Source organism: Dendropsophus ebraccatus, chromosome 8 (assembly GCF_027789765.1).
Source record: "Dendropsophus ebraccatus isolate aDenEbr1 chromosome 8, aDenEbr1.pat, whole genome shotgun sequence".
NCBI lineage: Eukaryota > Metazoa > Chordata > Amphibia > Anura > Hylidae > Dendropsophus > Dendropsophus ebraccatus.
This window is the reverse complement of record NC_091461.1, coordinates 19,600,935-19,623,915: the sequence shown is the minus strand read 5'-3', so window position 1 is coordinate 19,623,915 and position 22,981 is coordinate 19,600,935. Positions and strand designations below refer to the sequence as shown.

General features: G+C 42.3%; 1 protein-coding gene across 3 annotated transcripts in view; it reads left to right on the top strand.

The window, feature by feature from the left end:
- SLIT1 (slit guidance ligand 1) overlaps nucleotides 1–22,981 on the top strand; it is a 259,852-nt gene that overhangs the window by 29,748 nt on the left and 207,123 nt on the right. For 2 of the 3 annotated variants that reach the window (XM_069979970.1, XM_069979973.1), the window contains exons 2-3: nucleotides 15,298–15,369; nucleotides 20,584–20,655. In XM_069979970.1, the coding sequence (XP_069836071.1) occupies nucleotides 15,298–15,369; nucleotides 20,584–20,655 (144 nt within the window). Of the gene's footprint in view, nucleotides 1–11,202; nucleotides 11,222–15,297; nucleotides 15,370–20,583; nucleotides 20,656–22,981 lie in introns of those variants that run through there. The other variant, XM_069979971.1, reaches the window with a different exon arrangement.

The window sequence follows — 22,981 nt, the reverse complement described above, 5'->3', positions numbered from 1 at the left end:
AATAGAAATATTTTTTATTGGGTCCAACGTCTGGGCCTTTAACTGATCAACCTATAAGCTCCAACCTATGGGACCCCATAGGTCATAAAGGAACGATACCCCATCACTTTACAAAATGGGAAAATTCCTCAAAATAAACAAAGAATCTTTACTAAAACCAGCAGAAATCATAGTGGAAATTTCACAATACCTTGTTAGTAATGCAGCTTGGGCTTCTAGCCTCATACAGGCGATACTGTTTATGCCAATAAAAAAAAGAATGGTCTTCTCATTTTTAATGTTGACCAAATAACCCTCTTAGCTTCCTCGGATAGGTCTCCTTTAAGGGATTGTACACACAGGCACTTAATCATCTGTCCATCTTGATCTCTACGCTAATGAAGACTGATCTCTCAGGAAGACTGTGAAGGAACCAGACAATGCTTCACTTTTCTTCCAGTATCCTTAGACATCAGTCTTCATTAATGTCCATAAGCAAAGGTTCTCAATGATCTCTTTTTTAGTGTCTGACCCCCCACCCCCATACCGAGAGAATGAAAATGGGGCTATTTATTACACGCTTGGGCCTCATGCAAGTGGCTGAGTTGTACGGGGCAGTAATATGGCACCCATATAGGTTTACGGGCCTCTACGCTACCCAAGATGCCTTCAGTATATACTTGGCTAGCTCTATGGAATGACATATGTATGGAGGGAGAATAGCATACAGCATGGCATGGCAGCAGATGGAGGCCATACTGCACCATATTAGAGATCCGTATGGCCTCTACCATACAGGCTTTGCCGCAAGATTGTAGCTGATCCTTGTCTCTCCCAAAAATAAAGAGAATTTCTGTAAACCAGACAAGATTGTCCTCCTAATAAGATTTTGACTCTTGGCACTGAAGGAGAACATTTGTGCTACATATATCTGCCTTATGGCGTTTCTTTAGAACCAATTTTACGGGCAGATAATTAATTTCCTGGATGTAATTAAAAGAAATGGACAATTTACCATTCCATTATTTTCATAGAATATAATCTCAGAATTCACAAACAAGTGACGTAAGGCAAAGCCGCCGGGGAAAACGATAATCACAAACATAGGAAATGTGATCAAGAAAGGTTCTAATGGGATGTGACTGTGGAGAAGCTCGGAGTGCATTACTAAGACTGGACATAACATGGGAAAGAGTCATCACCTCTAGGGCTTGGGATCTGGGCTTTATTATGGTGCAAGCAAAGTGGCGATGGGGCAAATGTAATATTGCTGTCAAAAGGTCCCCTCAGTTTACGTTTTTGTCCACTGGAAGTGAGTTTGGCCATCCCTGTATGGTGTATGGAGCTCTCCCAACATGATGATGGAATATCACTGCTTGGACCCTTTGTTCTCAGCAGTCTGGCTACGGCTTAACCCTCTTCTTAACCATCTTCTCCTCCTTTGGCTGTGCCGAGCGTTCCTGTGTATGGGGAGAATGGAAGGGATAACGATCATTCAGCCGACATTTATTGAAGGTGTATGGCCACCTTTAAACTTAAGGTGGCCAAACAATGTATAGTAAAGTCATCTAAACCCACCACATTTAGCAGGCCAACTGGCTAAAGGCCCTATTACACGAAACAGTTATCGGCTGTTACGGCTGATAATTGCTTTGTGTAATAGAAGACAGAGGGGGCTCCCCGTGACCTCCCCCCCTGCACTTACCCGCGCAATGTCGGCGTGTGTTATAGCGCCGGCAGCAAGCAGGAAATGAGAACCAAGCAAATGCTGACCTGACAAGTCGCTTGCTTGCTCCAACTGATTGCCTTGTGTAATAGGGGCTTTAGGTGTATGCCTCCTGAGTCTCCACCGACTGATCATGTTGGTGATAAGAAGTGTGGTGTGCTGGATACTTTTTACTCAACCATATTGTTCTAGGAGGAGTAAGCTGCTGGTAGGCCTGTCTGGCTGGAACTTACACCTTCCCAATGAGAACACATGAATGTTGGACCATGCTTGCTAACACTTTTCTCTTCCTAATGCCACCACATGATGGGGTTATTTTATGCCAATGTAACACCCCCTAATGGAGCTTCCAGTGTAATGAGGGGGGTTTCGGTTTGTTTTATCTTCTCACTAAGCGCAGTGCCTTCACCTGAGTCTTGACAAGAGCTTGTGTGATATGCAGGTCTTCACTCTTCTGCCAGGGGCTGACTCAGGAAACCCCCACCTAGCTTGGTACACACTACAGACATGTGGACTTTAACAGCGCCCTGAGCAGGATGCCAAGATGGAGTTCCATTGAGTATCCATCTACACATGGGTGATTTATGAAATACTAAATGATTTTTGTAAAAACTGTTTCTACTATTGCAAAGAAATTAATACATAAGGCGAAAGAGCACTTTTGTTGTGTCAGTATTTTTCTTTATTTCTGTGATTGTTATAAGGGGAGGAAGGCGGCCCCTATATCTGACAGGACAGGTGTGAACAAAGGTGTATGTTTATTTGATTTGCTTTGATTGAGGTCCCTCTCTATTACCTTTGACACAGATAAAGCACTGGCCAGCACAGGAGGTGGTCTCCTCTCCTCAGACCCTGCCGCCCACCTTGCACTGTCTCTCTCTGGCTCTCTTCCTCTTCCTCCCAGTGCAGCATCACTTCTGCTTGCCCTTAGCTCACTGTCCCAGGGGGAGATGGGAGATATAGTTTGGGCGCCTCTCTCATAAACTGTACTTGTTGTTCTCCCTAAATCCTCTCCGGGGGTTACACCAATATTTTGCCCTAACATATTGGCGCTATTTACAAATCTAATCCACATGTTTTATAAGGGCTGTATTACACAACCGGAATTCTGCCCAATGGCGTGCTAATCGTCTAGATCAGTGCTAGTTTATGGAGCCTATTGGTATTGGGAAGCCAGAGTCAAATGAGCGATCACTGGATTGTTCATGTTGTCCGCTCCACATTTCCTATTACACAGGGAGATGTGCGGCAATCAATGACTATTTAACCCATTTCTGAGGCGTACTTACTTCACTGACGGAAAAGCTCCGTGGCTGAGTCAATCTTTAGGCTGGGGACCTGAAGATGACATAGAAGGACAACAGGGGAGAGTGGAAATGTAAGAATAGCCTGTTATAGCATGCTATATTCTCCACCAGGGCAGTAACATAATAAAAGTTTAAAATTAACGGAATACCCCTTTAAGTCTTGTACTTTGTGTCCTGTAAATTATATCAGGGGTCAGCCACACATCTCTCTATGCAGTAGGGGATCTGTGGCCGATAACAGTAAAGGGTCACAGGAACAATCCAGCAATCGATTGTCCGCTTCTCCTTGTACAATGTTTAAGCAATGTAACAGGCTCTGAGGAAGTCGGAGCTGGCTTACAGTGCGGGTTGGACCTTAGAATGGAGCCCTCAGGGGAGTCACATGGAGACCACATCTGCTTGTATAACTTTTCTTCCTGTTAATCAGGGTTATAATAGTATAATAATAATAATAATAATGATGACATAATAGACCCTCATTATTTGTGCTTTAACAGGATATTTCATCTACATCCTCTTATATAGAAAATCCCAACACATACTAGTCCAGACTATGCCAAACGTACAGCCTTTGTCATATGTAGGATGCATAGGGGCCAATGGATACGTTGGGCTTGTGGTGCATATGGGATGTGGTCAGAGCTTTGACTCTGTTCACACTAGCGTTGTGTCGTCTATTTATTACAAAGCCTTTTCCTCTCTTCTATGATGGATCCATGACATACATACCGTATGGCGTTTATCACTTTCCTTTGAGGTTTTCATCATCTTGAAAGCAATAATAACCATGTATGCTGCCCTAGTCTAGTTATAAAAACACCAATGGCGGCTCACAACCCGGATCTGAACAGGGCCCTAATAGTATATTTGGCGCACATGGTTTTCGATTCTCCTCTTCATGTTCTTCATTCCCTTTAAGTCCATTTCCGCATAGCCTCCTAGTTCTCTCCATTTTTTTCCCGGCACAGGAAACTTACTGTAAAGGTTTCTATTAATGTTCAGCATCAATATAACTTCATTACGTGAGGAATGAACCGACTCCAGTATATATGGTAATGGTATGGTTCACATTATTGGCCATTCGCTGTATATGGAAATTGCAGCTTCCTTTACTAATTTTGTCCCGGAGACATAAGAATAACATACCTTGTGTGCCATGGGCTCTGTGGATTGTATTGTATGTAGGGAGCGCCTGTTGTTTGAGGACTTCGTAGGCCTCGAGTGGTCGGCAGAGAGCGAGTTAAAAGAGTGAGATTGAGTTTTACGTTCCCGGGCATGTGTCTAATTTAATTTATTGTGGTTGAGGCGTGAGGGAGAGTGACCTATGAATAGTCTCATAAACCTGGGACTCTCTCCCGAGGTCAGCTTTGATCTAAATTACATGAGCTTCTACTTTTATACAAGGGCCCTCTGTGCCGCACGGCAGTATTTAACACACCGCATTGACATGCCTCTGTATTTAGTAAAAGATCCCCCAGTAAAAGTGCCCTTAAAGCCAACATGGTGTTTAGTGACCACGTGGGCAGCCATCTTGTGGGTTGTACTACAGCTGTCCACAAGGTTGGAAACTATTAATCAGAAACAGCAATGGAACTTTAGAGACTTTAGGGCTTAGTCATATCACGTGTTTGACCTGGAATTTTATATCAACCATATGCTCCCTATAGGTCTGATAATAGTAATGTACAGTCATAATATCAGAACGTGACTGAGATACATTGATTAAATTGGCCCATTACTTGTCTAGATTCTGAAATGGTGCAATGTGAACACGTGTCTTAAGATGTGAAACAAATGGATTTTACCAGTACCATGTGCAGGATGTCTGGGAACCAACCTCCTAGGTCACAGAAGATTAAACCAGTCACATTTTATAAGGTTGGATCAATCAAGACATTTAAAGGGGTTTCCAGGAAAAAACAAATAAATAAATTATATATATGCAAAAAAGGGGTCCGTGGAGCCTCGGTTACGAGTCTCAAAACACAGGAATAGCCAGATATCCCTCTCTCCAGAGAAGGAAGCCCATTGCCAAGGGGTGCCTCCTAGTGGGGAAAGCACCAAACCACCCTGATACGTAGTCCCTCAGGTCCTCACTCTGTTGCGAGCTTTGGGACCTAAATAGGGAAACACCAAGGTGGCCCCTGTAAGTCAAAGTCTAACTCTGTGGCGAGTATAACAACATAAGACAAGGGTTACCAAGGCTAGGCATCCATCCACAGACTGCAGTTTCAGGGTATTTGCCCCTCGTCAGTGTGGAGCAGGATTCTGGCTACTGGGGCAATGATAAATAGACCAACAAAACACAACAATCACTGAACTCAGGGAGAACAGTGAAAAATTCCAATGGAGTACTCATTTACGAGTCTCCATTGATTGTCCCCTACAAAATTTGAATATGCAAAAAAGGGGTCCGTGGAGCCTCAGTTACGAGTCTCAAAACACGGGAATTTTGGTGCTTTCCCCACTAGAAAGCACCCCTTGGCAATGGGCTTCCTTTTCTGGAGAGAGGGATATCTGGCTATTCCCGTGTTTTGAGACTCGTAACTGAGGCTCCACGGACCCCTTTTTTGCATATTCAAATTTTGTAGGGGACAATCAATGGAGACTCGTAAATGAGTACTCCATTGGAATTTTTCACTGTTCTCCCTGAGTTCAGTGATTGTTGTGTTTTGTTGGTATATATATATATATATATATATATATATATATATCACCCATAGTCTATCTACAGCACTGGTGTCACACTCTGGCCCTCCAGTTGTTGCCAAAATACAATTCCGATCATGCCTCGACAGCCAAATCTAAAGCATTGGCTGTCCAGGCATGATGGGACTTTTTTGCAACAGCTGGAGGGCCTGAGTTTGACACCCAGGACCTTACAGGATAGGCTATGAATAGATAATTGGTGGGATACCAGAACCAGACAACCCCACTTATGATCTGTTCAGTGCCCACACTACCAGTAGACCTATTTCCGTGGGCAGTGGTGGCACCAGCATACTGCAGCCTCAGCAACTATTGAGGTGATTAAGAACTGAGGCTTCAGTAACATGAAACCGCTGCTACACAGAGTAGCACTGATCTCATTGTAATATGTGCAGCGAACAGCTGATGGGCAGGGGAAATCCTGTCAATCAACTATTGATAGCCTATCCTGTGGAAAGTCAACAAGATATTTCATAAATGTCCGATAGACCTTTGTCACCTGCACCTATTTCAAGATCAAAGGCCCCCTTCATTCTGTTTGCGGTGGTCTGAAAGCCAAAAATAGATGAGTCAGCTGTTTTACACCATTTCAATTGTTAACAGGCGATACATAAGCAATGTAACACTGCAAGCTATGCTGTTTATGTAACTCCTATTAAAGGGGCACTCCAGCGAAAAATAAATGTTTTCAAATCTGGTGTCAGAATGTTAAACAGATTAAAAACTTTTAAAAAAAACCTTTATAAGCTGCTATATGTCCTGCAGGAAGTGGTGTACTTTCTCTAGTCTGACACAGTGCTCTCTGCTGCCACCTCTGTCCATGTCAGGAACTGTCCAGAGCAGCAGCAAATCCCCATAGAAAAGCTCTCCTGCTCTGGACAGTTCCTGACATGGACAGAGGTGGCAGCAGAGAGCACTGTGTCAGACTGGAAAGAATACACCACTTCCTGCAGGACATACAGCAGCTGATAAGTACTGGAAGACTGGAGATTTTTTTTTTATAGAAGTGATTTACAAATTTGTATAACTTTCTGACTTTTTTCCGTTGGGGTATCCCTTTTAAGTCAATTGAAGTTACATAGGTTGCCTATTTGGGTGAAATCGGGCTGCAATTGGGCTGGGAGGCCCTCGATCTTAAGATGGGGAGCCCCGATCTATCAGACATTAGTGCCATTACTGCTCAGATGGGAGCACCACTTTAGGACTCCAGTCCCACTCTAATGTCTCTTTTCTGAGTTTTTTCCCCCTTGTAACAAAGTTTTCACTGTGATCAATTTTTCATGAAACCCGACCTCAGCATGTAATGTTCATACAATATCATCATTCCTGTTATCAAAAAACTTTTCATACATAACCTGAATTCTGCATTGCTCATAGTTTGTTTTGTCTTGGGACAGCTTTCCCATAGCTGATACTAACCAGGCCATTGTGCAAACACCAGTCTAATCCTTAGGATAAAAATTCCTGTGCTTTATATCCACAAACACCAAACCAATGTGGAGGATTTATGGAGCAGACACTATGTAATCTCCTGTATGTATGGCAGTGTGTAGCTAGATAGGAGATAGATAGATAGATAGATAGATAGATAGATAGATAGATAGATAGATAGATAGGAGATAGATGATAGATAAATGACAAATAGATAGGAGATAGATAGATAGATAGATAGATAGATAGATAGATAGATAGATAGATAGATAGATAGGAGATAGATAGATAGATAGGAGATGGATAGATAGATAGATAGATAGATAGATAGATAGATAGATAGATAGATAGGAGATAGATAGATAGATAGTTAGATAGATAGATAGGAGATAGATAGAGGAATAGATAGATAGGAGATAGATAGGAGATAGATAGATAGATTAATTGATAGATAGGAAATAGACAGTTAGATACCAGATAGATAGATAAATGACAAATAGATAGCAGATAGGTAGATAGATAGATAGGAGATAGATAGATAGATAGATATATAGATAGATAGATAGTCGATAGATAGTCGATAGATAGATAGATAGATAGATAGATAGATAGATAGGAGATAGATAGATAGATAGATAGATAGATAGATAGATAGGAGATAGATAGATAGATATATATGCAGAGAATCCACAGCACTCCAGCGTAGTGAAAAAGCTCAATAAGCTGTGTTTATTCAGTCAATTCATAGTGCAACACTCCAAACGCAACGTTTCAGTGACTCTCTGTCACCATTTTCAAGAGTCACTGAAACGTTGCGTTTGGAGTGTTGCACTATGAATTGACTGAATAAACACAGCTTATTGAGCTTTTTCACTACGCTGGAGTGCTGTGGATTCTCTGCATATATACTCACTACGATCTTTGGTCTGGATCAAGATCCGCTGGCACCACCATTACCACATTAAAGCAGTGCTGCTTCTTCTCTTTTGCTAGATAGATAGGAGATAGATAGATAGATAGATAGATAGATAGATAGATAGATAGATAGATTGGAGATAGATTGATAGATAGATAGATGATAGATAGATAGGAGATAGATAGATAGATAGATAGGAGATAGATAGATAGATAGATAGATAGATAGGAGATAGATAGGAGATAGATAGATAGATAGGAGATAGATAGATAGATAGATAGATAGATAGATAGATAGATAGATAGATAGATGATAGATAGATAGATAGGAGATAGATAGATAGATAGATAGGAGATAGATAGGAGATAGATAGATAGATAGATAGATAGGAGATAGATAGATAGATAGATAGATAGATAGATAGATAGATAGATAGATAGATAGATAGATAGGAGATAGATAGATAGATAGATAGATAGATGATAGATAGATAGATAGATAGATGATAGATAGATGATAGATAATTACAGTATGCATTAATTGCCCATTGATTCATTTAGTATTGTAGAAATTGTTCTGTTTTCCATTTGTTATAATTCCCTAGAGAAGTCTGGTATAAGGCTACGTTCACACAGAGCAAAAGGAGCGGATTACGCAAGGAAATATTTCCGCCTGAAATCAACTGACGCTGAATTCCGAGCAGAATATAAGCAGAATGTAAGCAGAATCCCTGCGTATTCTGCTAGGAAAGTGTTCAGCTCGTAATCAGCTCATGACAAATTCAGCGCGGAATACTCGAGGAATCCGCGCTGAATCCGCATGCATTCAGCGCTGAAATTCAGCGAGTATTTGGTGAGTAAACTAGACTATACCAGAACATATACTAGAATACTCCTCCCCCCCCTTTTCCCCATTTCCGCGCTGATTCAGCGAGTAATTTCTGCTTGTATTACGCTTGTATTCCGCGCTGAATACGCGCGTATTCCGCGCTGAAACAGAAAATTAGAGCCCCATTGGTTTGTATAGGCTTCCGCTAGCGGAAGAATGAACATGTTCATTCTTCTGGCGGAAAGCGGATTAGTTCAGTGCGGAAATTCCACTGTGTGAACTGCAGAGCAGAATTTCCATTCAACACAATAGAAATTAGCTCTGCACCTATTTTAACGGCTGAAATTTCAGCGCTGATTCAGCGCAGAAATTCAGCTGCTTTTGCTCAGTGGGAACGAGCCCTAAGGCAGCACTGTGTCATTCTGAATGAAGGAGTAAAATAAATAAAAAAAAGGATCCAATGGTTGAAATCCATACTTCCTGATCCTTCTCTTATCATTTGTTGGGGAAGAGTTGGGAGGCCGCCATTTACTTATGACTGTTGACTGATCCTGCAGGAAGTGCTGTATCCTCCACCTTTCATTTTCCAAAGAGTCTGTGAGGGATGTAAGGTGGAATCTGATTGGTTGCTAGGGGCAACTGAAACAGTTTCACTTTACACCATGTTTGATAAATCTCCTGCTATGTTTCTATGTTAAATGTGTTGTCACTTTGTTCCATTCTGAATTTCTGGATTCTTGATCTAGTTCTCTCCCTTGTCTATTCTATTCTGCAGTTAGTAGTCTCCATTTATCCCGCTTTCTGATGATTTTGCCAGTACATGTAATATATCTTGGTTATTATACCGTTACTATTCCTGTCGGCTTGTTTTACCTGCAGTGTAACACCCTCTGAAGGAAGAGGCAGTGGAGGAAACCTCTGGGACTCCTGGCTTCCTTACACCAAAGGGACAAGTGTTTTCACTCCTGACACTCAAGAAGAATTTTGGATTTATAGGGGGAGATTTATCAAATATGCTGTAAAGTGAAACTGGCTCAGTTGCCCCTAGCAACCAATCAGATTCCGCCTTTTATCCCTCACAGACTCTTTGGAAAATGAAAGGTGGAATCTGATTAGTTGCTAGGGGCAACTGGGCCAGTTTCACTTTACACCATGTGTGATAAATCTCCCTATGGTCTTTTTTTCTGCAGACATTGCATTGTTTCATAGGTCATAAGCAAGTTGGTTTGTGATGCCTTAAAGGGGTTATCCTAATTTCTGCTGTGGGGCACAAGCCCCTAGTGCCTATGCCAGTGCTTATTGCTTGGCTACCATGTTTTGTAAAGTCAATAGAACTTGATGTTCACTAGTTTAGCACCTACGGCGAGGTGCTCTAAGTCTGACCGTGACCTCTACCATTGATATACTCTATTCCCTGCACTCTTTCAAAGAGAGGTATGAGCCACCCAATTCTATTTTAACCTCACTACTGCACATTGTTGTTTGTACACTTCCCGATTTTATTGTAAATTATTTAAGGTTAAGTTTTAAGCCTCCGGGCTAAACATAGGCACTAGGGATTTGTGCCCCACAGCAGAAATTAATTAAAGGTGCCTCCTGGACTTGGCTGGGATTTCCTCCCCCCCCCTCCCTGTTGAAGGGGTTATCCAGCGCTACAAAAACATGGCCACTTTTCCCCCTCTCTTGTCTCCAGTTCAGGTGTGGTTTGCAATTAAGCTCCATTTACTTCAATGGAACTGAGTTCCAAACCCCACCTAATCTGGAGACAAGAGAGGGGAAAAGTGGCCATGTTTTTGTGGCGCTGGATAACCCTTTTAAAGTGCTACAAAAACATGGCCACTCTCTTCCAGAGACAGCACCACTCGTCTCCAGGTCAGGTGTGGTTTGCAATTAAGCTCCATTCACTTTAATGGAACTAAATTGCTTAACCCCACCCAAGTGGAGACAAGAGCGGTGCTGTCTCTGGAAGAAAGTGGCCATGTTTTTGTAGCACTGGATAACCCCTTTAAAGACAGCAAGTGGCCCTTTCTTTCCCATTGTGCCTTCAAGCTGAGACAAGTAAAAAATGTCTGCATGGCTTCTTTAATATCTGTAGATTTTGCTTTTACCGAGTCTTACTTGACACAATGGTTAGTGATGCACACGCACCCAGCTTTCCACATGATGTAAAACATGATTCATCAGACCAGGGAGGCCACCTACTTCCATTTCTCCATGGGCCAATTCTGATGCTCACCTCACATGACCATCGTAGACATGAGGTCAGCACGGACACTCTCACCTGGACAGTATCTGAAAAGCACTCTCCATGTTTCAGACGTAGAGGTATAATTGTGTAAATTCAGTAGAAAAATAGAAAATCACGTTTTTTTTTGTTCCATAACATCTTGTGCCGGGCTGTTGAATTATTCCGAATGTAGTTGCTGATAATATTGGATGTTAAGCCCCTGCGGCTGCACAGCGTGATGCTTTCTGCCGCTCCTCGGTTTGGTATTACTCTCCTAAATCTCTTTTACTGTTTGCCTGGCTGTCTATTAATGAAATGTTTATTTTGTTTGTGGTTTATTAAAGCTTCTGTGTTTGTACGACTTTCCCAAACTTTCGTTTGCTAAAGAATCTTTTAAGGAGGCAGATAAATAACTCGGAGACGTCTTAATCCGGGACGTGAGTGATTGTTTCGGCACTCCGTTTTGACGTGGACACACGTGGCATTCGTCCACATTCCGCCCGTGAGTGTTATTGGCAAACCCTAAGACGACTGTCCCGTTTAATACATCAGATAAGTTTGTTAGGGCTGTATACTTAATCACCGATAATTGAAGAGTCTGGACGGTATAGTTAACATCTGGATGATGTATGGCACGGCTTAAGTAAAATTAGCAACAGAATGGCGTTGCTGAATTACAGTTAAGAGTAAAGATGAGTGAACCACGCACATGCTTGGGTTTATCCGAACCCGAACGCTCTGCCTTGATTACCAGTGGCTGAACAAGTTGGGTGCAGTCCCAAGGGTGCCTGGAAACCGGGATACAGCCATAGGCCATAGGCTGTATCCATGTTTTCTAGGACTCCCTAGGGCGACATCCAACTTCTTCAGCCACCGGTAATCCAATGCAGAGAGTTTGGATGAACCCGACTATGCTTGAGGATACTCATCTCTAATAAAGATATGTTTGGCTATTTGCGTCGTATAAAGAAATGGGCCCCAAAAATATTGCAGGCAAGACTTGCAAGCTGTTTTAAGTTTCTTGGTTTTCCCAAAGGTTCTCGGTTGAGCCAAAGGTTAGGGGACAAGTTAGAGTACAGCACTTGACTTTATACAGTGGCTCTGCGGCTGTACTTAAAAGAAAGGATCCGGTAGCAGATCTGGAGTTGGACCCCCTCCCTCGCAATCTCTTACTTGTCCCCTATCCTGTGGACACAGGATAGGGGACCTCTTTAAAGTAGTGGTGGGCAACCTGTGGCACTTCAGCTGTTGCAAAACTACAAATCCCACCAGGCATGATAAGAATTGAAGTTTTGCATCAGCTGAAAGACCATGGGTTCCCCACCTCTGCCTTAAAGACTCGTTTCCCACGTATGTCTCAGTTGTCTATGGAAAAATTCTGTGGGGGACACTTTATCTCCAGTTCCATATACAGCCATTTAGAGGATTCATGGAACGCTTTAACATGACTATTGTCTCTGAATAGTAGATTTTTATGAAAAATCTGCCATGCCTTGGCAGTATATGATGGCAAACAGAATACAGCACTGTTTCTCTGAATGAGAGCAATAAATAGGTTTTGAGCCTATTGCCTTCTTCCAAGCCACTTCCTAGGATTGCCTACGACCTCCCTCTGGTCACGTGATCAGGGAAAAGGCAACGTGTACTTGTCAGCAGTCTTAATTTTGCTAGGACAATCCCTTCAACTGGACAACAAAACTGACTATTTTGGGGACATTCCAGTGTGTTTGTGGGTGAACTTTTTGTTTTGGCATTAGTATGAGATCTATGTGCAACTCTTTGCGAGCAGAAAAGCTTCTGGTGGAACATGACATGTTTCTTTTCGGTTGTTCTCAATAAGAAAAATATTCTCCATATGTCTCTCTGAAATTAAAAAAATCAATATGCAAAAAGGTCAGAGGAGCCTCAGTTACGAGTCTCAAAATATGGGACTAGCCAGATATCCCTTCAGGGAAGGGCCTAGAAAAGGGATGGCTCCTGTATGGAGACCACCAAAAACCTTTGGCTGGTCTCCCTGAGATCAGTGATCTGTTTGCCGTACCTCTGATATGAAAGGCATGTAGTGGTCCAATTGGGACCCATAGAAGTCCCCATTTACGTTAAAGGGGTAGTGCGGCGCTAAACAATTATTCACTAAATAACACACATAACTTTGTAATGTATGTTATGTTAGTGAATCGCCCCCTTCCCCGTGTTTCCCCCCACCCACACCAGACCCGGAAGTGTAGTGCCTCTTGCCGACCCCCGTCTGCCATCTTGTGCCAATGATGTCATCTTCGGACGGCTGGCCGAACCACTCCGCACAGTAATGCTTAGCCAATCGCGGCTGAGTAGCTGATGACGCGGCAGAGGGCGGCCGGCACTAGGGACGGTCGGAGCGGTTCGGCCGGCCGTCCGAAGATGACATCATTGGCACAAGATTGCGGACGGGGGTCGGCAAGAGGCAGGTATGTATAGAGCACTACACTTCCGGGTCTGGTGTGGGTGGGGGGAAACACGGGGAAGGGGGGGATTCACTAACATAATATACATTACAAAGTTGTATAACTTTGTAATGTGTGTTATTTAGTGAGTAATTGTTTAGCGCCGCACTACCCCTTTAAATTTTGTGCAGAAAGAATAGGACTGTGATAAAAAATATCTAATTGTTCAATTGCGTCAATGTTTGGAAGCAAGAAAATACAATTGTCAAAGGTGTCGGCGTACACAAGAATATTATATAATTTAGAAAGGACTTTAAAACGGCATTAAGTGTACCATATATCATCATTGTAAAGATTTATATCTGTAGCTTCACCATGAGAACATTGAAAACTTAGGGATAAATGTTATTTAATATAGAGAAACTTGGGATGGTTGAATTAGTTGATCCCTGTAATTGTCTCATCGTCTGCTGCCTCTGACCTTTCACCTGTGAAACCTGACCTGAAAGCTCTGCTTATATGGGATTTCACTAGAGGGTACTAGGTGCGTACTATGATTCAGTAAGAATTATTGTCCATATAACATCTGCCAACAATACAGTATGTTATTAATATTCTTACCAGAAAATGTCTGGCTGGCTTGTTCACATTTTATATATATATATATATATATATATATATATATATATATAATTTATCGCCATTAAAAGTTTCATTCTGCAGAGCGGAAATCGTGCATCGTTCCCTGCTTTCTAATTTTCACTTGTTCTGGTAATTTGCATTCTGAGAAGTATAGTCATTACACCGGGCTCTGTACAGTAATCTGATGTAGGGAAAACAATCAGCCCCCTGTAGTATAGGAGCTTACTGAATATTTCCAAATGCAACCAGCAGAATAGTGAGTGCAGCTCTGGATTATAATACAGGTGACAAGTTAGGATCAGTATCATGTAAAGTAAATCTAAAGATCTATGAACATTTTGTAGTCTCCTATGGGAATGATGGAATAATGATGGAACAGTTGGGTCCATCGGACGACCATGGATATCCATCAAACCATGGATGTGGAGGAGCATTATGGCTTACAAACTCCATGTTGGAAGCACTTCCTTTCAATCACAGTCAAAAATATACATTTTCGAGAGTACGGATTTCTGTAGCTGCCATAACAGAATTAAAGGGGTAGTTCACAAAAAAAAAATTCTTTCAAATCAACTGGTCCTAGTAATCAAGTGCTAGAGGTTGGTAATTTACTTCTATTAAAAAATCTCAAGTCTTCCAGTGCTTTTCAGCTGCTGTATGTGCTGCAGGAAGTGGTGTATTCTTTCCAGTATGACACAGTGCTCTCTGCTGCCACCTCTGTCTATGTCAGGAACTGTCCAGAGCAGCAGCAAATCCCCATAGAAAACCTCTCCTGCTCTCCAGACTGGAAAGAATACACCACTTCCTGCAGGACATACAGCAGCTGATATGTACTGGAATATTTAATTTTTTTTTAATAGAAGTAAATTACAAATCTCTAGCACTTTGGCGCCAGTTGATTTAAAAGAAAACATTTTTGGTGACCTACCCTTTTAATGCTTTATTGCACACAATAGCGGTATCCATGGTTGTACTTCCAGTCTCCCACCTCACCAGCTCTTCTTGGTAGCATTTTAGATCTTAGAAATCTCGAGTGTTCAGTGAGATTGTGTATTATTGTCTGCCATCAATCTTCTATGCGTTAAAATATTTAATTTTTCTTTTTGCAGAGAACTGAATGGGAACAACATAACACGGATCATGAAGAACGACTTCTCCGGACTCAAGCAGCTTCGAGTCCTGTAAGATTCTTTGTCTTTTTGGTTGATATGTGTAACATAAGGGGGAGATTTATCAAACATGGAGTAAAGTGACACTGGCTCAGTTGCCCCTAGCAACCAATCAGATTCCACTTTTCATTTTCCAAAGGAATGAAAGGTGGAATCTGATTGGTTGCTAGGGGCAACTGCACCAGTTTCGCTTTACACCAAGTTCGTCTGCCCATAGGGCGTACAGGGCACGGATGCGCAGCGGATCGAATTTGCAGCGAGAAATCCGCTGCGGATCCGTTACGTGTGAACGCACTCTAAACTGGTTTTTTGAGAAGCCTGATGCTTGACCGAGCATGCATACTTATCTCTACTTTTCAACTATAGTTGATAGAATCTTATTGCTGAAAAGATTTAGATCTGGGGATCTGCAGTGATAGGTGATTGTAAGCAGGTTATTGGTTGTAATTCACCCACTGCATAGCGGTCGAAGCATCTCTGCTAACTGGTTGGCCATATGCAATGTTTAGGTGCAACCTGTAATACCTTCAGCTCTGAAACGTTCTATCCATCTTACCTACATACATACACATACATCATTCAATGCTTTGACTACTGAAAGGTCACTCTTTGTGGAGTTCTCTGCTCCGCCTTTCAGAGCAAAGTACCATTAAAGTCAATAGCACTTCATTTTGTGCTGGAGAATTCCATTGACATACATCTCTAGGATGCACTTAGGGGCTTTAGCTGCTCACAGTAGTCCTGGTCTTCATCATTTGGAGCTGCGTTTTCTCAAGGCTTGACATATAATGTATAAGGATATAGTTCTCCATTCAGTGTCGGATTGGGGTATCTGGGGCCCACCAGAGGGAATTATCTTGGGGGCCCACCAATGAAGAACCAGTGAGAAACCATGTCGGTCAGTGTTAGTGCAGGTTCTAAAGCTGGGGGCCCACTGGAGGATCCTCTGGTTCTCTGGTGGGCCAGTCCGACACTGTCTCCATTAATAACACCATGTCTGCTCCAGTTGTCACAACTAATGTCTAGAGGAAACAACCGAGTTAGTGGGAACTCAACTATACTACTAATTGTGTAAGATGAGGGCATAGAAGTAGGATATTCCATCACTTTATGATTGGTAGGGTCCGAACACTGAGTCCCCAAAAGAAGGGGGTCATGGGTCAGTAGATGATGTAGTCCTAAAGCTCCTCCTAGGTTCTCTCTGCCCATAGGCAGGCTGGGTACTGATATACTAATTTACTAGTTTTTGAAAAAGAAGAGGAGAAATGTGAGTACAGTGAAATATATTTTCATATATTTTTTCATCTTATTTTTTTAGATTTAAAGGGGTTATACCAAGACCCTAGCTAGTTACTGAGGGTCACATTGCAGGGACTCCCACTGATCAGAATCCCCCCCTCCCCCCGAGGTAATAGAGCAGCAGTACGCATGCTTTGCCATTCCCATCCCTCTATTCATTGTCTGAGAGAGCCAAGTACAGCTCTCTGCTTTTTCCTGCGGCTCCATAGAGAATGAATAGAGCTGCGGGTCATGTGCTGTACCCGCGGCTGTATTTAAAACAAAAGAACTGGGACACAATCTCTATTCTTATTATTGGCGGTGATCCCAGCAGGCACACTCTCACAGATCAACTTCTTATCCCCTATGCTGTGAGTAGGGGATAATTTCTAATCTTGGCATAACCCTTGGCCCTTCCAAGGAGTTTAACCAACTTGGCCTCCTAAGGTTTCCTAACGTTTCCTATTGCTAGGACATTCCATGATGGGTCAGGGTCCACCCCCAAGGTTCCTTCTAGATGGAAGGGGTCACAGCACTGATTTAGCCCTGCATCCTATTCTACGTTTTGGTTGCACAGCCCAGCTTCCGGCTACTACTCCCCAATCACTTGAGGCCACTGTGCAAGAAACAGTGAGGGGAATGTAGCACTAAACCAGCTCTGCTGTCACCTCGTTTTCAGGATTGTTGGGGGTCTGACCTTGGGGATCAAGAACTGATGGTAGATCCTAGACATAGGATATCTTTGAGTGTGCTTGTTGCCTCTTGTGGGCCACCCAGCCCCAGCCCATTGTGCAGAAACAACATTGAAGGGGACTAAACCAGCTCTGTTGTCCCCTCATTTTCAGGATTATTGGGGGTCTGACCTCTGATATCTGGATGGGATACCTCCCCATAGACATAAATGTTTGGCAATCCAGCATGCCTGACCCTGTTCCTCACTAACATCATCTGTTGGTGGAGAGTTGGGAGGCTGCCATATACTTTATTCAGTAAGCCAAAATCGGCAGTGGGTCTGGCTGACTTAACCAGTGTTATACAATAGAATTGTAGAATTAACATTATTTAGTTAATTAAATGGAAAAATTTTAGCATCTTCCCGTCAATTATAATTATGTTAGGAGAATACATTGTCTGTGTGTTCCTCATTGTACTAATAATACTGCGCTATCCTTGAGGGGGGCAAATACCACACTGTCCTCTCCAGCATTCACTGCCTCTTAGAGGGCACAAAACAATGTACCCCCCCATCTTCAAGGGATGTAGAGATTGTTACCATTGTAATGTCTTATGCCCCCAGGCTTTAACACACACAATAAATATAATAAACTGAATCCCATCCATGCTTTAAATGGTACTTCTCTTGAGGTTCGCGAGACTTGTTGGGAAAATTATGGTTCTACAGTCTACGGATCCAACCCTTCATACATTGCAGACATTACTAAGTATCCAGAGTGTGACGCAAGTGATGATGGACATGGCCGGTGTATACATACAGTATATAGACATATGGCACATTTATGGCCTGTATGTAAATTGAATTGTCCAGCAATTATAAACGGGAAAGAAAATGGTGAGAAGAACATCATGTTGGTTCTCCAGAGGTTGGTAGGGATATTACTTTCAACACCCCCTGCACTTACGGGTTCATTGGGTCAAGCTCCTTGTTGCAGAGGTTACACGTCTTCCTGTTACTAGATATTCCAATGTCATCCCCTGGGGAATACACCATGCATTCATTTGCATCTATAACACAGTCCTGCCCTAACCTGTGGGTGACTTTGCTGACATTACAATAGTAAAGGCCACTGTATTCCTATAGAAGGCTGTCCGAACAATGATCGGTCGTTGAAATGTAATCACAACTGATCGATTGGCACAATCTATGAGTTCCAACGTGACGGTAATAGAGCTTTCATAGACTTTGATGGGGCCCTATTAAAGTGTCTCCACATAGGAAGCTGTACAAATCACAATATAGCATTACACAGAATACTTATAGATCCCTGTTACTGAACCAAAGCGACTCTATACAGCAATTTCCCCCGATCTGTTGGTTTCCAACTGTTGCAAAGCTACAATTCCCAGCATGCCTTGAGAACCTTGTCAGGGAGTTGTTTGCAATAGCTAAAAACCAACAGGTTGGAGAACACTGCTGTTCCGCTTCCTGATCTCAGCACCATGCATTATGTGTATATGAGCCCAATCTACCCTCTATCTTTTGTCAGAAATCAGGGTGATACATGTCCGAATTTCAGCAGATGAGGTTGATGCCATTTGTTTCTGGCTTACAATTTTACCATGTGTATGGTGACCTTTAGAATGGTTAGTCAGGCTCACTGGTTCACTTCTGTGTTGTGGCTTCTATATATAACAGAAGACCATCAAATCCACCAGAGGGTCCAGACAGACCCTACTGACTTATTATGGGGTCAGTCAGGCTCCAATGAAACTTCAGTCATTTAGAACGGAGAAATAGTTGTGAATGCAGCGCTGGTCTTACCGTCAAAAATGATGGAATTAGCTAGAGAGTCTTCAGCACAGCCAAGTCCATTAGCTCTGGGGGTCACGCTCATGTTGTTTAGCTTGTCATTCATTCACTTACAAACCATGTAACATCTTTTGATATCTGCAAATTAAGTGGTCTACCACCAGCCGCTCCTAGAAGCACAACAACTTCCCGCTGTAAATGTCAAACCAACATTTCATTTCTCTTTTCAAACATAACTTTATTATATTGCTTGAATTTAAATAACAAATTTGAATTTTCCTTTACCCAAAGGGGGACATTTATGAAACTTGCACCCCTGGTGTATGACACAGAGAAGGCACACAAGTAAATTTATACAATTTAGAGAGATATTTAGAGCAGCATTTAGTGTACCATATATCATCATTGTGAAGGGTTACTTCTGTAGATTTATCTTGAGATCATTGAAGAACTGAAGGATACATGTTTAATATAGGAAAACTTGAAATGTTTAAAGGAGAAGTCGGCGAAAATGTTTATTAAAGTATTGTATTGCCCTCCAAAAGTTATACAAATCACCAATATACACTTATTACGGGAAATGCTTTTAAAGTGCTTTTTCCCTGCACTTACTTCTGTATCAAGGATTCACTTCCTGGATAACATGGTGATGTCACTTCCTGGATAAAATGGTGATGTCACTTCCTGGATAACATGGTGATGTCCCTTCCTGGATAACATGGTGATGTCACTTCCTGGATAACATGGTGATGTCACTTCTTGGATAACATGGTGATGTCACTTCCTGGATAAAATGGTGATGTCACGATCTGACTCCCAAAGCTGTGCGGGCTGTGGCTGCTGGAGAGGATGATGGCAGGGGGACACTGAGGGACACAGGGCACTGGAGGGACACTGAGCATCCCTCTGCCATCATCCTCTCCAGCAGCCACAGTCCGTACAGCTCTGGGAATCGGGTCGTGACATCACCGTGTTATCTAGGAAGTGACATCACCATGTTATCCAGGAAGTGACATCACCATGTTATCCAGGAAGTGAAGCCTTGATGCAGTAGTAAGTGCAGGGAAAAAAGCACTTTATAAGCATTTCCCATAATAAGTGTATATTAGGGATTTGTATAACTTTTAGGGGGCAATACAATACTTTAATAAAAGTTTTCGCTGGACTTCTCCTTTAAATTAGTTGATATGACATTTCACCTACAAAACCTGTGGCAGTAGATGCTGGAAAGGACTCTGTGGCATATGCCAAACGTTGCATTTTAACATGAAAATCTTGGGAAGCATTTTGTGATGCAAGGGCAGTTACTCTCATGGTTCCATCAACACTGAACCTGGCAAGAGTTATGACAGAAAACCTCTGTTTATCTGGGCAGTGACCACAGTCTAACTGGGAGGAGGACATTAGTACAATGTGTTATGGCAGCAGGAATTAAAGGTGTCTTCTGTTTTGTTTCCCAGGCAGCTAATGGAGAATCAGATTAGCAGCGTGGAACGTGGAGCTTTCGATGACATGAAGGAACTGGAGAGGCTGTAAGTGCTCGTACATCAATTATTTCCCCTGCTTATCATATTACTGCTTTACCAAGAGGCAGCCGGCATGGACAACGCCATTTTTTGCTTCTCTTATTGTTACACTGAGGGTCTCTTGGGTAATAAGTGAGATGCATGAGACCGATATGGCTGTGCACCCCTCTCGAAGGTGGTGGTAAAGTAATATGGTGCACTGTAGTTGGTGATGACTGGAAGAAAATATAAAATTAAAGGGAAGGGTATTGCCTGGAAAAGTGCATGGTATAGAGAGCACAGACTTCAGTCCCTACTGTTCTTGAGTTTATATATATCTGGTTCAGATGCCAACATATCCATGTAGCTGATGGGGTATTGCGTGAGCTGCTATAGTTATACTGGAGTGAGCCCTGTTCCATCTTCTAGATAAGGCATTTGCCCAAGTGATCATATGCCAACAAAGAGCTCTTTTCATATTGGTAACACAAGGACATAACTCACAGAAAGTTTTCTGTTATCTGAATAGAATTGGGAATATTACATTACGTCTCTAAGCTGGTACAATGCTGAGCACACAACACGGAGTCGCGATCATCACAAGTTTTGCTGAAAATTTATTAGTCATAGGTTTTTTTTTTTAGATGAAAGCTTTACTTGTGGTGATGTCCTGATAGGAGGAACTTGTTTGTTATATATCAGCCTCGATAAAACCATCAACTTACACTTGTGACCCATCAAGACCTGGACTCTACAAGCCCTCTGTAGGTGTCCTGTGGTATCTGAGATCAAGACGTTAGCAGCAGATCCGTTACATGTTATAAGATGTGAGGTGTGCCCTCCATGGATCAGACTTGTTTCTCCATCACATCCCACGAGGGATCAAATTAAGATCTCGGGAGTTACCACCTTGATCTCTTTGTCATGTTCCTTATTTCTGAACATAAGGTGGTTTCACTGCCATGAAGGCTGGGACTTGGTGTGTACAATGGTTAGATAGGTAGTACGTGTCACAGTAACATCTACATGATGCCAGGGCTAGTGTTGAGCGGAGAGGTCGAACATGTTTTCCAGGACTCCCTAGGGCGGCATCCTACCTCTGCAGCCGCAAGAAGTCTAATGCAGAGCTTTCAGGTTTTGAGAATGTTGCCGAACCCAAACAGTTCAGCCTCTCCTCTCAACACTAGCCAGGACGCAAGGTCTCCCAGGGGAATATTGCCCATCATACTGCCCCACCGGCTTGTCTTCTTCTTATAGTACATCCTGGTGCCATCTCCTCCCCGGGTAAGTGACACACACATGCACCTAGTTGTCGGCATATTAGAAAATGTGATCCATCAGACCAGGCCGACTTCTTTCATGGCTCCATAGTCCAGGTCTGATACTCTCATGCCCGTTGTGGACAGTTTTTGTTGGTGGATAGAGGTCAATATAAGCACTCTGACCTCTGATCATGCCGCCATGTCCTGTATGATCTGACAGCTTTCTATAATAGCCAGCGGGAACTTTTTCAGCAATTTGCGCTGCACTACTGAGGGACTGGAACAAGTGAGTTAGGTTCATGCCTCACATGCTACCTTTCGTCAGATTATGCGTTCCTTGGACCATCCTTAGTTGGTATTAAACATTACAGACTAGGAACGCCCCACAAGATCTGAGCCAGTCATCTACTCATTGCAGCTTGGTCCTTATTAGAGTCTCTTGGATTCTTACACTTCTTGTTTTCAAAAACATCAACTTCAAGCACTTTACTGTGGTTTTTCTTTCGATATAGTTGATTGATACATAATACTTTTCATCCATGCCATTCCAACATGTAAAGTTATGATCTTTCATATGAGATAGATAGATAGATGACATAGATACAAAGAAACAAAACAGCACTCTAAAGAGAGTTCATACAGTGGTGCCAGAAGACCCAGGTCCTGAACAAGGGTCGTATCAATGTAGTGACAAAAAATCCATGGTAATGCCAATCTTCAAAAACCGGGTGAATATTTATTCAAAATTCATAGTCTAGCAATCCATAGACACAGCATTTTGGTAGCTACATGCCGCCATTTTCAAGCGACTGCTGTGGAGTTTCTGCAACTAGATAGATAGATAGGTAGATAGATGAGAGAGAGATAGAAAGATAGATAGATAGATAGATAGATAGATAGGACATAGATAGATAGATAGATAGATAGATAGATAGATAGGAGATAGATAGATAGATAGATAGATAGGAGATAGATAGATAGATAGATAGATAGATAGATAGATAGATAGGAGATAGAAAGATAGATAGATAGATAGATAGATAGATAGATAGAAGATAGATAGATAGATAGATAGATAATAGATAGATAGA